This window comes from Palaemon carinicauda, chromosome 17 (genome assembly GCF_036898095.1).
Source record: "Palaemon carinicauda isolate YSFRI2023 chromosome 17, ASM3689809v2, whole genome shotgun sequence".
NCBI lineage: Eukaryota > Metazoa > Arthropoda > Malacostraca > Decapoda > Palaemonidae > Palaemon > Palaemon carinicauda.
This window is the reverse complement of record NC_090741.1, coordinates 116,928,176-116,942,696: the sequence shown is the minus strand read 5'-3', so window position 1 is coordinate 116,942,696 and position 14,521 is coordinate 116,928,176. Positions and strand designations below refer to the sequence as shown.

Genomic DNA, 14,521 nt, shown 5'->3' with positions numbered 1-14,521 from the left:
GAGAGAGAGAGAGAGAGAGGAGAGAGAGAGAGAGAGAGCTGAAACCACCAGAATGGCTGCTCTCAGCATTTCCATATCATAGTTACATTTTCGCTATAAAATGAAAATTCAATGAGCCGGAAATAATGAAAGAATAAAGTATAAGCCTCGCATGCAGCTTCGCTAATGAACTGATCATCATCCGAACTGGGTTATTAAAGTGAATTATAGTAATTACGTTTCCCCGGCTGTAATCACTTCCATCAACCCTTTACTTCGGATGAATTATTCGTGCAATCTTGCAAGTGCATGTTAGAAGAGATTCCTTCATCCGGGATAACTTATCAAGAAGGATTCATAACGTTGCCCTGTTTTTCATTAAAGGTGTAGAGATGTTTTGGAAGTACGATTAGTCAATGTCCGCTCCTCGCTCACGTTTAGTAGACCCTTGGTTCACGCTTCTTTTACGTTTAGTAGACCCTTTGTTCACGCTTCTTTTACGTTTAGTAGACCCTTGGTTCGCGCTTCTTTTACGTTTAGTAGGCCCTTGGTTCACGCTTGTTTTACGTTTAGTAGACCCTTGGTTCACGCTTCTTTTACGTTTAGTAGACCCTTGGTTCACGCTTCCTTTACGTTTAGTAGACCCTTGGTTCACGCTTACTTCACGTTTAGTAGGCTCTTGGTTCACGCTTCTTTTAGGTTTAGTAGGCCCTTGGTTCACGCTTCTTTTACGTTTAGTAGACCCTTGGTTCACGCTTCTTTTACGTTTAGTAGGCCCTTGGTTTACGCTTCCTTTACGTTTAGTAGACCATTGCTTCACGCTTCTTTTACGTTTAGTAGGCCCTTGGTTCATGCTTCCTTTACGTTTAGTAGACCCTTGGTTCACGCTTCCTTCACGTTTAGTAGGCCCTTGGTTCACGCTTCTTTTAGGTTTAGTAGGCCTTTGGTTCACGCTTCTTTTACGTTTATTGGGCCTTGGTTCGTGCCTTGCTCACATTTAGGAAACCCTTGGTTCGCGCTTCCCTCACATTTGGTGAGCCCTTGGTTCGGGCATCGGTCACTTTTAATAGACCCTTGGTTTACGTTTCTATTACACTTACTAGGCTCTTGGTTTAGGTTTCGCTCAAATTTAGCCAAACCTTTGTTTTAGCCCCCACCTGCCAATTCCCCACCTTCCTTGTCTACCGTTCACCCCTTCTCTCTCTCTCTCTCTCTCTCTCTCTCTCTCTCTCTCTCTCTCTCTCTCTCTCTCTCTCTCTCTCTCTCTCTCTCTCCAAATTTACAGCCAACCTAACGCGACGGACACGTGATCTCTTTTAACCCTGATCTCTACCACCACCATGGGAGAGCCCTCAGAAGATACGTCAAAACAATGGAACCCGCCTCCCGGAATTTCGGACGAGAGTACGGATGACAAGGAAGACGGGAGTGAAGGTGATTTTAAAGACTATGAATCCAAGACACAGAGGAAAAAAAAGAGAAGGCGTGAGAAGGAAAACATTGCTGTGAAAATTAACGAGATTAGAAATGGTGGAATAGTAATAAATAACGGTATTAAAGAGAACAGTGAGAATGGAAATGACTCAAATAATAGTTTAAATAGTGTTTCAAAAGCAAATGTAGATAACTTAACAGCACAGGAGTCAACTACACTCTACTTCCCACGAGGTTACACTGGAAATGAAAAAGATAAAGAAAAGTGGATATCTGAAGTGTATAATAAGGGGCACTCAATTAAAGCTTACCCAGGGAAAAAGGGCCTAATAGTGCTAGTAAGTGCAAAAGAAACCTTACAAATGCTAAAAACTACAGGACACGAGGGAGTAGTGCTATATCAACCTGAGCGTAAAGAAAGACAAAAAAAAGTTATAATACTAGATGTTAATCCAAGCTACATGACATTGGAACGAGTACAAGAAGCATACCCTGCTATCAGTGGTCTTGCATGGAATAAATGGAGCAGAACAAACAGTGAAATAATTGGTTGGTGGAAGGGAGATATCCCTGACCATCTGTCAATTCCAATTTATCCTTATCCCCTTAGGATTAAAGAATATGTGCAAAGGCCTATTTTGTGTGGAAAGTGCTCTAGGTGGAATCATGGTAGGGATAAGTGTAAAAATTCCGCTAGATGCAGATTTTGTGCCCAAAACCATGAGTCAGCCACATGCCGAGCTCTTATCAATGCTGGGAATGAGATTGCTCCTTTATGTTGCAACTGTGGAGGCAGTCACAATGCAAATTCTAGCCAATGCACTATGCACCCTACTGCAGCTCGAGCCCCTGAAGCACATAGTGCAGCAACTAGCAGAGAAGAACAGGAAGGCATCTCAGGGCCTCCAGCAGGACACGCCCTTCCCAGGAGTGGAAGCCTAATGTATAAGGAAAATTTCCCACCCCTGCCTGGGGCATGGACTACTACAGAAGCTACAACATCCAAACCAAGTACAGAGGTTAGTCCCTTGATGGTATTAAATAATAGGCTCAATGACTATATGGAGACAGCCAGAAGAGAAAATGAAAGTCTCAGAGCCACTATACAAATCTTAAGTGAACAACTTGTAGGGCAGAGCAAAATACTAGATAAACTGGTAACAGAAAAGGAAAAGGCACCAATGAAGAATCCACAGGCAGATGAAGACAAACAAGAGATTAAGCAACTGACAGTAGAAAACGAAAAACTAAGAGTGGAAAATACAAAGCTACACCAGGAAATTAACAAGCTACGGCAAGATTTTACAACATGGAGGAACAAACCTGCAATTGCAGATGGTAACTCAAGCAGTAAGGATGTCTTAGACTACTCAGGCTACAAGACAGATGTCGCCTCTATCAACTGTGACAACATTCACATGAAAATAGCATTGCCAAGGGACTTATCAGCAAAAAAGATCAAGGAATTACTCACAAGAGTATATCAAGAAAATAGCTCTGAAACACCAGCAATGATAACAAAAGTGGCAGTAGCTGCCCACAGAAGTAGTATGGAGATGAGAGAATTAATAAGAGAGATGATAAAAGATACTAACTCTGAGAATGAACAAGATGGACCTTTTCAAGATCTGTAGTTGGAATACAAACAGTCTGGCAAATAGACTAATTGAAGTGCAACAATTTGCTCTTGAAAATCTGGTGGACATCATATGTCTGCAGGAAACGAAGCATATGCCCACAGATTATATAGCCATTCCAGGGTATCACTTTGTCTCAAAAGATAGTGTCCAAGCCAACAGGACTGATGGCAGAGCAATAATGAGTAGAGGGCTAATAACATACTACAGAAAGAACCTAGCTGTTAAAAAATGCACAAACCCGAGATTAGGTGCAAACACAGACTGCCTTACCATAGGAATACATGATGAAGGTGGAAAGCAGCTATTCCGCGTGTGCAATACATATTCCACAGCACAGGCCCTGGACATTGATAGTAATAACCTACTAGCACAAGATAATCCCTTGCTGATAGTGGGTGATCTTAATGCAGTACATCCAAAATTAGGCTCTGCAACAGGGAGGAGGAATGTAAATGGCATACATATGTACAAGTATCTCATGAGCAGAGAAAACAATATAAGAATTCTAAATGATGCAGAACCAACACATATTAAAGGAAACAAGCTTGACTACATCTGTATAGTTGGAGATACAGATCTGCAACACAGCTGTGAGATAGTGCATACCCTAACATCAGACCACTTTGGCATCTATGCAGAGATTGTACTGAACATAACCTTTAAAAGAAAGATTACAGCACGAAAGAAAATCAACGTACCAAAAAAATGGGAAGACAGCATCAGAAAAAGTATGAATGTTTGGCATGATGGCAATGAAGCCAAAAGCAGTGACCAGTATAATGAGGATCTTATAAAAAGGCTAGAAGAGGAAGTGCTAGAGCGCACACATCAGCAGAGAAGAGAACCACAAAAGCCACTAACAAGCTGGTATAATGCAGATGATGCAGTGAAGAGAATAAACAGGCAGTATAGCAAAGCAAAGAAGAAGTGGATGAATAAACCCAGCCCAGAAAACCTAACAATATATAGAAGACTAGAGAAACAAGTGCAAGATGTTAAAAAGAACTCAAGAGAGAAGTACTGGATTAAGTTTATGCAAGGCATCAATGAAAAAACACCTCCTTGTGAGGTCGCAAGGCGAGTGAGGATAGCCCAAGGGAAGAAAAACAGAGAACCACTCCATCCGAATCCAAGAGAAAGAGCAAATGAACTTATGACAAAGTGGGCATCTGATGCAAGCAATGATTCATTACCTATCAAGGTTAGAATGGCTGTTGAGAAAAGGATAAGGAAGAAAATAAAGAAGTTAAGAGAAGCGCTTAAGAAGATAGGGAAGTGTGATGACAAACCCTTCACAGAACAAGAGCTGCAGGAAACTTTAAGGAGTGGGAAGTCTACTGCACCCGGATTAGATGGGATTACATATAATGCTATCAGGTTCCTCACAACAGTGAGTGGAAATCCAGTTCTGAACTCTACAACATGATATGGTCAGGGCAGCCCATACCCAAAGCATGGAAGAAGTCCCTCATAATACCAGTACCAAAACCAGGAAAGCCAGGTGAATTTCGACCCATTTCATTAACATCATGTCTGTGCAAGGTATTTGAAAGAATGTTACTAAACAGGCTTAATTTCTTTATTAGGAAAAAGCTGTCAAAGAATTTATATGGCTACATACCTGGGAGGAGCACACACCACTGTATTCATAGAGTAAGTGCAGCCTTAGGGTTAAAATACACAGTGTTCATAGATTTAAAGGGGGCCTTTGATAGGGCTAGCCATATAATTATTTTGACTGAGCTAGCAGAAATGATAGAAGGAAGACTCCTACAGCTTATAATGGACTACCTAACAGATAGAGTCAGTTGTGTCTACTTTGAAGGCGTACAATCAAGATGGGAAAAAATGGAATTGGGTACCCCTCAGGGAGGTGTTCTATCCCCTACTCTTTTTAATATTCTAATGAATGTACTTGGGAAAATTAATATACCAGGAATCATAATAACCATATATGCAGATGACATAGTGGTACAAGCTAGCACAGATAAGAGAATAAAAAGGGCAATTAGGGCTTGCACATCATTATGTAACAGCATAGGATTAGTCATATCACCTGAAAAAACAAAGATGATAGCAAGGGGCACACGCAACCCCCTGATACTGCACATACAAGGGCAAAGAATAGAGAAGGTAGCCCAATACAAGTACATGGGTGTCATACTCAGTAACAGGTGTCATAAATTGTATGAAGTTAAGAGAATAGTTCAGGCTTCAGCAATGAGATTGCGCCTTCTTTGGAAAGTAGCATGTGGCTCTGTGGGTGCAAGTGTACCAATGGTAAAGCAACTCTATACATCTATGATAAGATCAATCATTGATTACAGTAGTAGCATGTTGCTGCCACTGAGGAAGAGCTATATTGGTATCCTAGAAATCATCCAGAACAAGGCTGCAAGAAGTATACTAGGGGCACCTAAAAGTGTCAGGCAAGAAATATTAAGGAATGAGGCATGTCTGAAGCCAATACATCATAGATTAGCAACAACAGCGATCATCCAGTTGTATAGGTCTATCATGACAGATGACGATGGATTAACGAGAGATACTCTAATTCACAGCTACCCTAAAAGACTAAAGAATGGTTGGGTTACTGCAGCAAGAAAACTAATAGAGGCCTCTAGCATGAAAGAATATCTAGACGTAACCAAGATAGATGTAAAAAGCATTCCACCATGGAGTATACCAGAGACTGAGATACTGCTTTCATCTTTAAAAGGGAAAAAGGAAGAAATGAATCCTGCATTGTTGAAGAATGAATATTTTCAGAGGCTGGACAGTATTCCAGGGGAACGAGTTCATTATTACACAGATGGGTCACTTCTGGAAGATGGGAGAGCAGGGAGCGGAGTAACTGTGTATCAGAATGGAGCAGAGGTACACTCTCTGTCCCTACGATCGACAGATGGATGCTCCGTACTACAGTCAGAACTGTTGGGTATTACGGCTGCACTAAGCATTATAAAAAGGAATAGGGACAATGCCATAATAGCAACAGACAGCCTGAGTGCCCTGCAATCTCTAACACCAAGAAAAGCTGAAGCAAACACCATAGTGAGAAGAGCTATAGACCTGCTGTCACAAATCAAACAAGCAGGCAGAATGGTTGCATTCATATGGGTGCCCTCACATATTGGAATCAGAGGCAATGAGAGAGCTGATGAGCTCGCTAAAGAAGGCGCAAGGAAGGAGAGAGTAGACTACAAACTGACACCATCCCTGAATATGTTGAAGGACTCTGTTGGAATGGAAATAATGAATAGTTACAATGAGAGAATAGAGATGCTCAAAGAAACACACACATCAATAAGAAAATATCTTGAAATTACTGAAGGAAAACCACCTGATTACAAACTCCTTGGACTAGAGAGCAGAAGAGAACAAACAACGTATAGCAGACTTAGGATGCAGAATCGATACCTATGGGAGGTGCTGCCAGCTGCCAGTCCATCAGAAACATGCTGCAGACTATGTGGAGGGCTAAGGAAGCACACTCTCAGTCATTATCTCATGGAATGTGAAGAAATTACTTATTACAGGCCACGGGGACTGAGTGGGGTTGACCTGCTCAAGCATTTTCTGCAACCTGGTGTGCTGAAAAATGTTGTTGCTACTCATCCTAAATTTGCTTGCTCCAGATAATCAACAGACTTGTATATACTATAATATGTACATAAATTGCAGTACATCTCATTTTGCAGCTCCCTAGTAACATTATAAAACCTGTTGTATTTAATTTTTATTTTAATAACACTTTCAAAAAAATTTATGTGTTAACCTCATCTAAACGTAATTCTTTCAGCTAAATAAGTATTTATATATTGTACAGTAACCAAAATGTAATACATCCTATCCTGCAGTCACCAGTTAGGATTAGAATTATTTCTAATCTATTTATAACGTTTATATAAAGTCTCATATGTTGCCCTCATGTAATGTCATTCTTTCAGTAACAAAATTATGTTAGAATATTGTGCATAAACTTAATTGTGTAAATCAGTAAGAAATTCCTCATTATATACACTACAATAATAACACATGTTACTAGCAACTATGTACCTAGACAGAAACCTGATAAGATGCATATTTCGTATAGTTTACATTCAAATCATTACTTATTGAACAGTATATATTAGAATTCCATATTATATAGTACTTATGACAAAATTTGCAATCTTTCAATGAGCAATTCCTACTTATCATGTATTTTATTTATATGATTGACTGTAAGTATTTGAAATTTGTAATACTACCTGAGTACCATATCAGCCCTGATGAATGACATTTGTCTAGTAATCAATAGGGTGGAAAAGGTATGTAAAATGTCACAGCCAATGCCATCCATCCAAAAGGGCTCACCCCTACACGCATACCGCGTCCGGGTTGCCTGTTGTGCCGTACTTTGTAAACTTTGTATTTTGCACAATAAATTGTTTCTCTCTCTTAGCTTCCTTCACGTTTGGCAGGCCCTTGGTTCGGGCTTCACTCACATTTAGTAGACCCTTCGTTTGCTTTTCCCTAAAGTTTGATAGGCCCTTGGTTCGGGACTCGCTCACATTTAGTAGAACCTTCGTTTTCTTTTTCCTAAAGTTTGATAGGCCCTTGGTTCGGGACTCGCTCACATTTAGTAGAACCTTAGTTTTTTCTTCCTTTACATTTGGTAGGCCCTTGTTTCAGGCTTCGATCACATTTAGTAGACTTTTGCTTTACGCTTTCCTCACGTTTGATAGGCCCTTGGTTCGTACTTTGCACTTATTTCTTATACCCTTCGTTCACTCTTCCGTCACATTTAATAGGCCCTTGGTTCATGCCTCGCTCACGTTTAACCGGCCCTGGGTTCTAGCTTTACTCACGTTTAGTCAGCCAATGGTTACTGCCTTGCTAACATTTAGTGGGACCTTAGTTGGTGCTCTGCCCACGCTCAGTAATCCCTTGGTTCGCTCTTTTCTCCCTTTTAGTATGCCCGTGGATAGCTCCTGGTTTTGCAAACCACAATTTTACCTAGATGTGGCTCCTGATGGCGCTAGGAGAAAGCCATTGACTAGCAGTCTTACATACAAAGCATACTGAGAAACTGGATGGCTGTATCCTTTTGATCCAACAGTCATTCAAAGAGAGATACTGTAAACGAGCATGGTAAAGCAAAAAGCATTACCTTATTCAATTGACATTCGAGAAGTATATACGCTGCCAATCAGCTATTTAATTTAACCTGCTAATAGTGCATTAGATTCGTGTTAAGCTCCGAGCGAAAATGAATGACTCAGTCATACAGTTTTACGGTAAGGGAAATGAACGGAAAATGTCATGAATATGTAATTTGCCTTCAGACCTGCAAAAGGGCAATAACTGGATAATGATAGGCATTCATAGCATAGCATACGCTCTAATGACATTTGTAATGATTCTCGTTTAGCTGGCGCTGAGGAAATAATAGTTCTCCTCGCTCATTATTATCATTATTATGATTATCATTATTACTCAATAAGGCACAAGATATCAACATAAATTTTTTTCTGTGTTTGACATAGATACATAACAAATATCGTACGTCTCTTAAAACTAGCACAGAAACTTAAATAAGAAAAGTATGGTTAATATAAATAACTTCATCTTTCACGAGTAATATATATGTATATATATATATATATATATATATATATATATATATATATATATATATATATATATAGATATCTACATATATATATATATATATATATATATATATATATATATATATATATATATATATATGTGTGTGTGTGTTATGTATATCTATATCTATATCTATCTCTCTCTCTCTCTCTCTCTCTCTCTCTCTCTCTCTCTCTCTCTCTCTCTCTCTCTCTCTCTATATATATATATATATATATATATATATATATATATATATATATATATATATATATATATATATATGTATATATATATATATATATATATATATATATATATATATATATATATATATATACTGTATATATATATATATATATATATATATATATATATATATATATATATATATACAGTATATATATATATATATATATATATATATATATATAAATATATATATATGTATATATACTGTATATATATATATATATATATATATATATATATATATATATATATATGTATGTATGTATATATACTGTATATATATATATATATATATATATATATATGTGTGTGTGTGTGTGTGTGTGTGTGTGTGTTTGTGTGTGTATGTTTGTGAGTGTGTTTGTGTATAAAAGTAAAATGTCAGACGATATTTTAATATGTAGTTATAGCAGTTACCCGTCTCTCGGAAGCGTGGAAAGACCGGTGAATCCGTGCAAGCAATTTGCATGAAGACTCATTTCTTCTATCGTAAAACGTCCCAGCCTTAAAAAAAGAGGAGCCTGGGTAATCCTGCGTGAGAGCTTAGTAGCCATTGTGATACAGTGGATGGATAAGAGTGTGGTGAAAATCATACTGATTATACGAGATAATTCTTGAATGTTGATTGCCCTGATGTTCGTAGAGTGAACCATTTGAATATATATCAACTTGAGTTGCATTAGCTAATGAGATATGCAAATTTATTGCGGGCAATGTTCTCGGTTACGGCGCAGAGAGGGGAAACTAATTGAAATTCCCGACCTCATCAGAAAAATTCGGTTGATGCTGTGTTTTTTTCGACGGGATGGAAATTAAACCACGTCCTAAACAAGAAGAAGAAGAAGAAGAAGAAGAAGAAGAAGAAGAAGAAGAAGAAGAAGAAGAAGATTAGAAAAGCCTGGTAATGATGAAAGAAATTAATGGTATTGTACTTTTTTTGGAAAAATGTGAGGAAATGGCCTGCAGGCATAAAACATAAGAAGAAACTAGTTTAAGTAATTAATCCAAAAAAAGAAAACAAATGTTTTCACAGCGCTCGTGTGTGTATGTTAGTATTTGACAGTGACACTTTACCCGCAGGGAGATTACTTCCTTAAAGGAAGATAAAAATTAGGACTGTAATAATTATCTTTTCATATTAGGCCATTTAATATTTCCCTTTCTTACTATTTTCTCAAACCACATTGCCTTAGTTTTTCAGTCGACGTTATGTCTATAATCATGCTTTCATACTTCTGAACCCTTTGAATCATGAAACATCACAACCGTTTAAAAACTGTTCTTAATGATATACTTCTAACAGCCTGTTATTGGTCTTTTATAAAAGAAAATTTATGAAACAAAAGTATATTGTAGTCGTGAACTGATTGCTTGATTGAATGAAGATCGTTGGAAATCTTTGACTTGCACGATGTAAATAAAAAGACGCTGTCATTTGTTTTAAAGATAATGGCCATGATTTAAAACGAATGTACTTTTATCGGGAGCAAAAACGACATCTCTAGGGTACTAACTTGAAGTCCCAACCTCTTTTATATTACATGTTTCTCACATTATATATACTCTGACAAAATACATTTTTCACTTCCGTTGGAATCGAGTCATGGACCTCTTGACTAAAAAGCTAGGGCTAAAACACATAAGTCAAATTAGAAATTAGACCCTAAATGATCACACAGTACCGTAGGATTTAACTGAGATTTTCATGTAAGTTAATCAGTAACGCTATTACTGAAATTCTTCCCGGGACAGACAGATGTCCAATTTTCATCTATTGCTACTTGCACTATGCTTATTTAGAATCGAACATCCTGCTTAAAGAGTGACATGGGTAGATAAACAACGACAGGCAGAGATAACACAACTATTACTCGTTGGGTACAGAGTATTAAAGGTCAAAGAATTTCAGTTGTAGTCGAGCTTACGTGTTTGAAAAAATAGTGATAAAATATTCCGACGAAATAAAGGTGAAATAAAAGTCAAGACAAGTTACATTTCCAGAATGAAAAGGCTAAAAGCTCTGTTAAAAGACGGGAAGCAGTGAGGAAGAAAAATGGCAAAATGTTACTCGTGGAGTGAATTTGGACTGTTATTTCATTTTTCCTCCACTTTTAATGTTTTTGTAATTACTGGAAAGAAATGGAGAGATCTGGAGTGATTTAAAGGCTGAAAGAACAACGTTTGCTGCTTCGGGTTATGGGGATGGCAAAATGAAAGACATTAATTACAGTCCACACGAAAAGAGTTGAGACTAAAAAAATATTGAAGAGGGCTTCAAATCATCTTCCCCCTGTTCGAAAATAGTGATAATCTGTATAATAGGTATTTTTTTTTTCTTATCCTAAAAGGCCATGTCTTGAAGACTGAGTTGATATAAAACGCTACTAAAATTGAATATATTAAAACTTATTTTTTTTATACTATTATGTGTTAATTCAGGAATCCATCTTTGGCAACAAGCAGCAATAATAAAGTATTACGGTAGCAGTAAAACATGGATAAGTAAAGGTGGATTTCAGAAAATCATAACTAGGAATATCTTTTGTGAAAGGTCTGACCCCTAACAAAGAGAGAGAGAGAGAGAGAGAGAGAGAGAGAGAGAGAGAGAGAGAGAGAGAAGAGAGAATCTTTGAATAGATATCTTGAATCTTGATTGGCTTTAGCCTGACAAAGTAAGGATTACCTCGTAAAAGTCCTTCAAATTGCAGTTTTTGGCGGTAAATATCTACACAGAGGTTTGACTCTCTCTCTCTCTCTCTCTCTCTCTCTCTCTCTCTCTATATATATATATATATATATATATATATATATATATATATATATATATATATATATATATATATATATATATATATACATATATACATATATATATATATATATATATATATATATATATATATATATATATATATATATATATATATGTATATATATATATATATATATATATATATATATATATATATATATATATGGATAATACACTATATAGGTATATATATTTCTCTCTGCTATCCACCGTAGTCAACCAACAACAAAGCATAATATTGCCGATTTAAGACGACAGAGGCAAAGAGGATATTTACGGAACTCATTCAAAATATTACCTCTTCGTCCGGGTCGGTGTTCAAAGATATTCCTTCCGCAGTGACAAGGACAACGAGAGAGAGAGAGAGAGAGAGAGAGAGAGAGAGAGAGAGAGAGAGACCAATATCTTTCTGGTGTATCTTTATTAATACGTAAAACTCATAGGAGTAAAAATATATTATTTCATTTTGACTGGGTTTCTTTCTGAAAATTAAGTTGAATATTTTGTCATGTAAGAAAGTTACGTATTATGAAGAAAAAGAGATGAAATTAGATGTCGAATTATTATGCCGAAGGCTCTTTGCTACCTTGTAAATATTGATTGCTTTTATTTCATGGGAAACTGAATTTACAACGTCAAACTTAATGACGCCAGTAGCTTGAAATACGTAAATTAAAAGAAAACAGAAATTTGTTTCTTAAGAAATGTTAGACCCTCTATAACGTAAAATAAATAAATAAATAAATAAATGAGAAAGGTCATAAATATTATGTGAAAAGAATAACAAACTGTACAATAACTTACAAATTTTTAAAAAGGTTACAATAGCAATCGCTCTAAGGATTCAACTGACACCATGTTACCTCCAGTTCAGTAAGCAGGCGAGTGACAATTAAAGTGCGTCTTAAGTGAAACACTAATTAGAGGTTTAAGTTTTAAAGATCACTCAGGACTTACAGCAGAACGGCAAACGTTACTGCATTGTCATGAAATGTCCCAGTGACCGGCATATCAGCATAGGTAGAACCGGTTAGAACCAAGCAGTGGTTATTGATGACTCAAAGGTCCAGTTGCAAATGATTCCAAACTAGACCAACTAGATTATGAAGGGTCTTTGCAGCATCTATTTGGGCGATTTTTTTTTCTACGCTCTACGTACAGTTACTCAGGCATTCTTAGTACACATCGCTCAAAGAAAGTGCAGCCTGTCACACTCTAATTCTGCGGCAAGTTCAAGTGTATAGTCCCCACCCACCACCTCTAACATCTTTCTCTATGGCAGTTACGTTACTAGCGCGCAATAAGGATGTGAAAGAGTGCAGTTTTTTGAGACGAGGTGTGCTTTGGACTCCTCTGTCCATGTGTACGTAACTGTTCATCTTTAACTTTTTTTTTTCCGAGCGCTAGCAGCCTGTTATTCTTTAACTTAACCCTGGCTGAATTTCCACTCTTGTTTAGGAACGATTCCCTTGAGGAAGGGCATTGCGTGTCGGGAAATGGACTCGTGATCGCGTTAAAACGTTACTTAGCAAATATATTCATATATATAAACCTACTGTAAAGTTGGTTCATCCAATCATGAATAACAAAAGGTTCATTATCCAACTGGAGATTCCTCCTTAAATCAAATCACTTGTTACCAGTCATAATACAATTGTTTTTGTCAAAGTTTCGAGGAATGCCAATAAAAAAGCAACAGTGTAGAAAGCGAATATGAATATGACGAATTAAGTATATATCGTAAAGAAAAAAAAGGAAATATTAAATTTAGAAACTATGAAATATTTTTGAATCTGTAACCAAGTTAAGTAGACCAACTTTTGCTTATTCTTATCAACTAAATTACCAAACAAGCAAACAAAAAATACCTGATCAATTAACTAATTAACCCACAGGTAAGGAACCCTCATTACTCGTCCGACTACCCCGTTTAGTAAATATTATTAATAAATCTTGATCTTTTTGAGCCGCCCATTTCAAGAATGCGTTGTTTATTGGCTTCTCCTGTAGCCTCTTTATTACCATTATCATTACTATAACTATTTTGTATAGACTCTTATACAGAAATTCGGTAATGAAAAAAAAAACATCAGGGCAAACGGCAGTAATAATAATAATAATAATAATAATAATAATAATAATAATAATAATAATAGCTATTATTATTATTATCATCATCATCAAAATAATAATAATAATAATAATAATAATAATAATAATAATAATAATAATAATAATAATAATAATAATAGGAGGGTCAATCAGACAATGATTTAGTTATTAAGTTTAGCTAAAGTAATAAAAACTGTCTATAGAATTCATAGTGAATTATACATTTCTTTCACGATTGTTGAAAAAGAAAAATGATAAAAGGTTTTATGAGTGAAGAAGAAAACGCAGGGAAATGAGCAGTGGAAAAGATTATGTCAAGTGAAGATCCAGAGTGCGCACTCACTCTAATAGACAAGGGAAGGAACCTTTTTAATTAAAAGGGCACCAGCTTCCAATTTAGGTAAGAGAATGAAAGCAGGTTTAAGGGTGGAACTTGGCAGGGTCTTCGTTTAAGTGTCTCAGATACTACAATATCATTTCTTCAACTCTACTCTTATATAACGATTACAACATGTAATTATGATGGTGCCTTCATTTGTGTCTATATATATATATATATATATATATATATATATATATATGTATATATATATATATATATATATTATATATATATATATATATATATATATATTATAACTTGCTAAGCTACAAC

General features: G+C 36.3%; 2 protein-coding genes across 2 annotated transcripts in view; one reads left to right on the top strand and one right to left on the bottom strand.

Moving 5' to 3' along the window:
* Positions 1 to 14,521, top strand: part of LOC137656900 (uncharacterized) — a 297,621-nt gene that overhangs the window by 147,497 nt on the left and 135,603 nt on the right.
* LOC137656555 (protein PBMUCL2-like) lies at positions 389 to 832 on the bottom strand. The gene has a single exon (XM_068390726.1). The coding sequence runs from the start codon at positions 830 to 832 to the stop codon at positions 389 to 391; it is 444 nt and encodes a 147-aa protein (XP_068246827.1).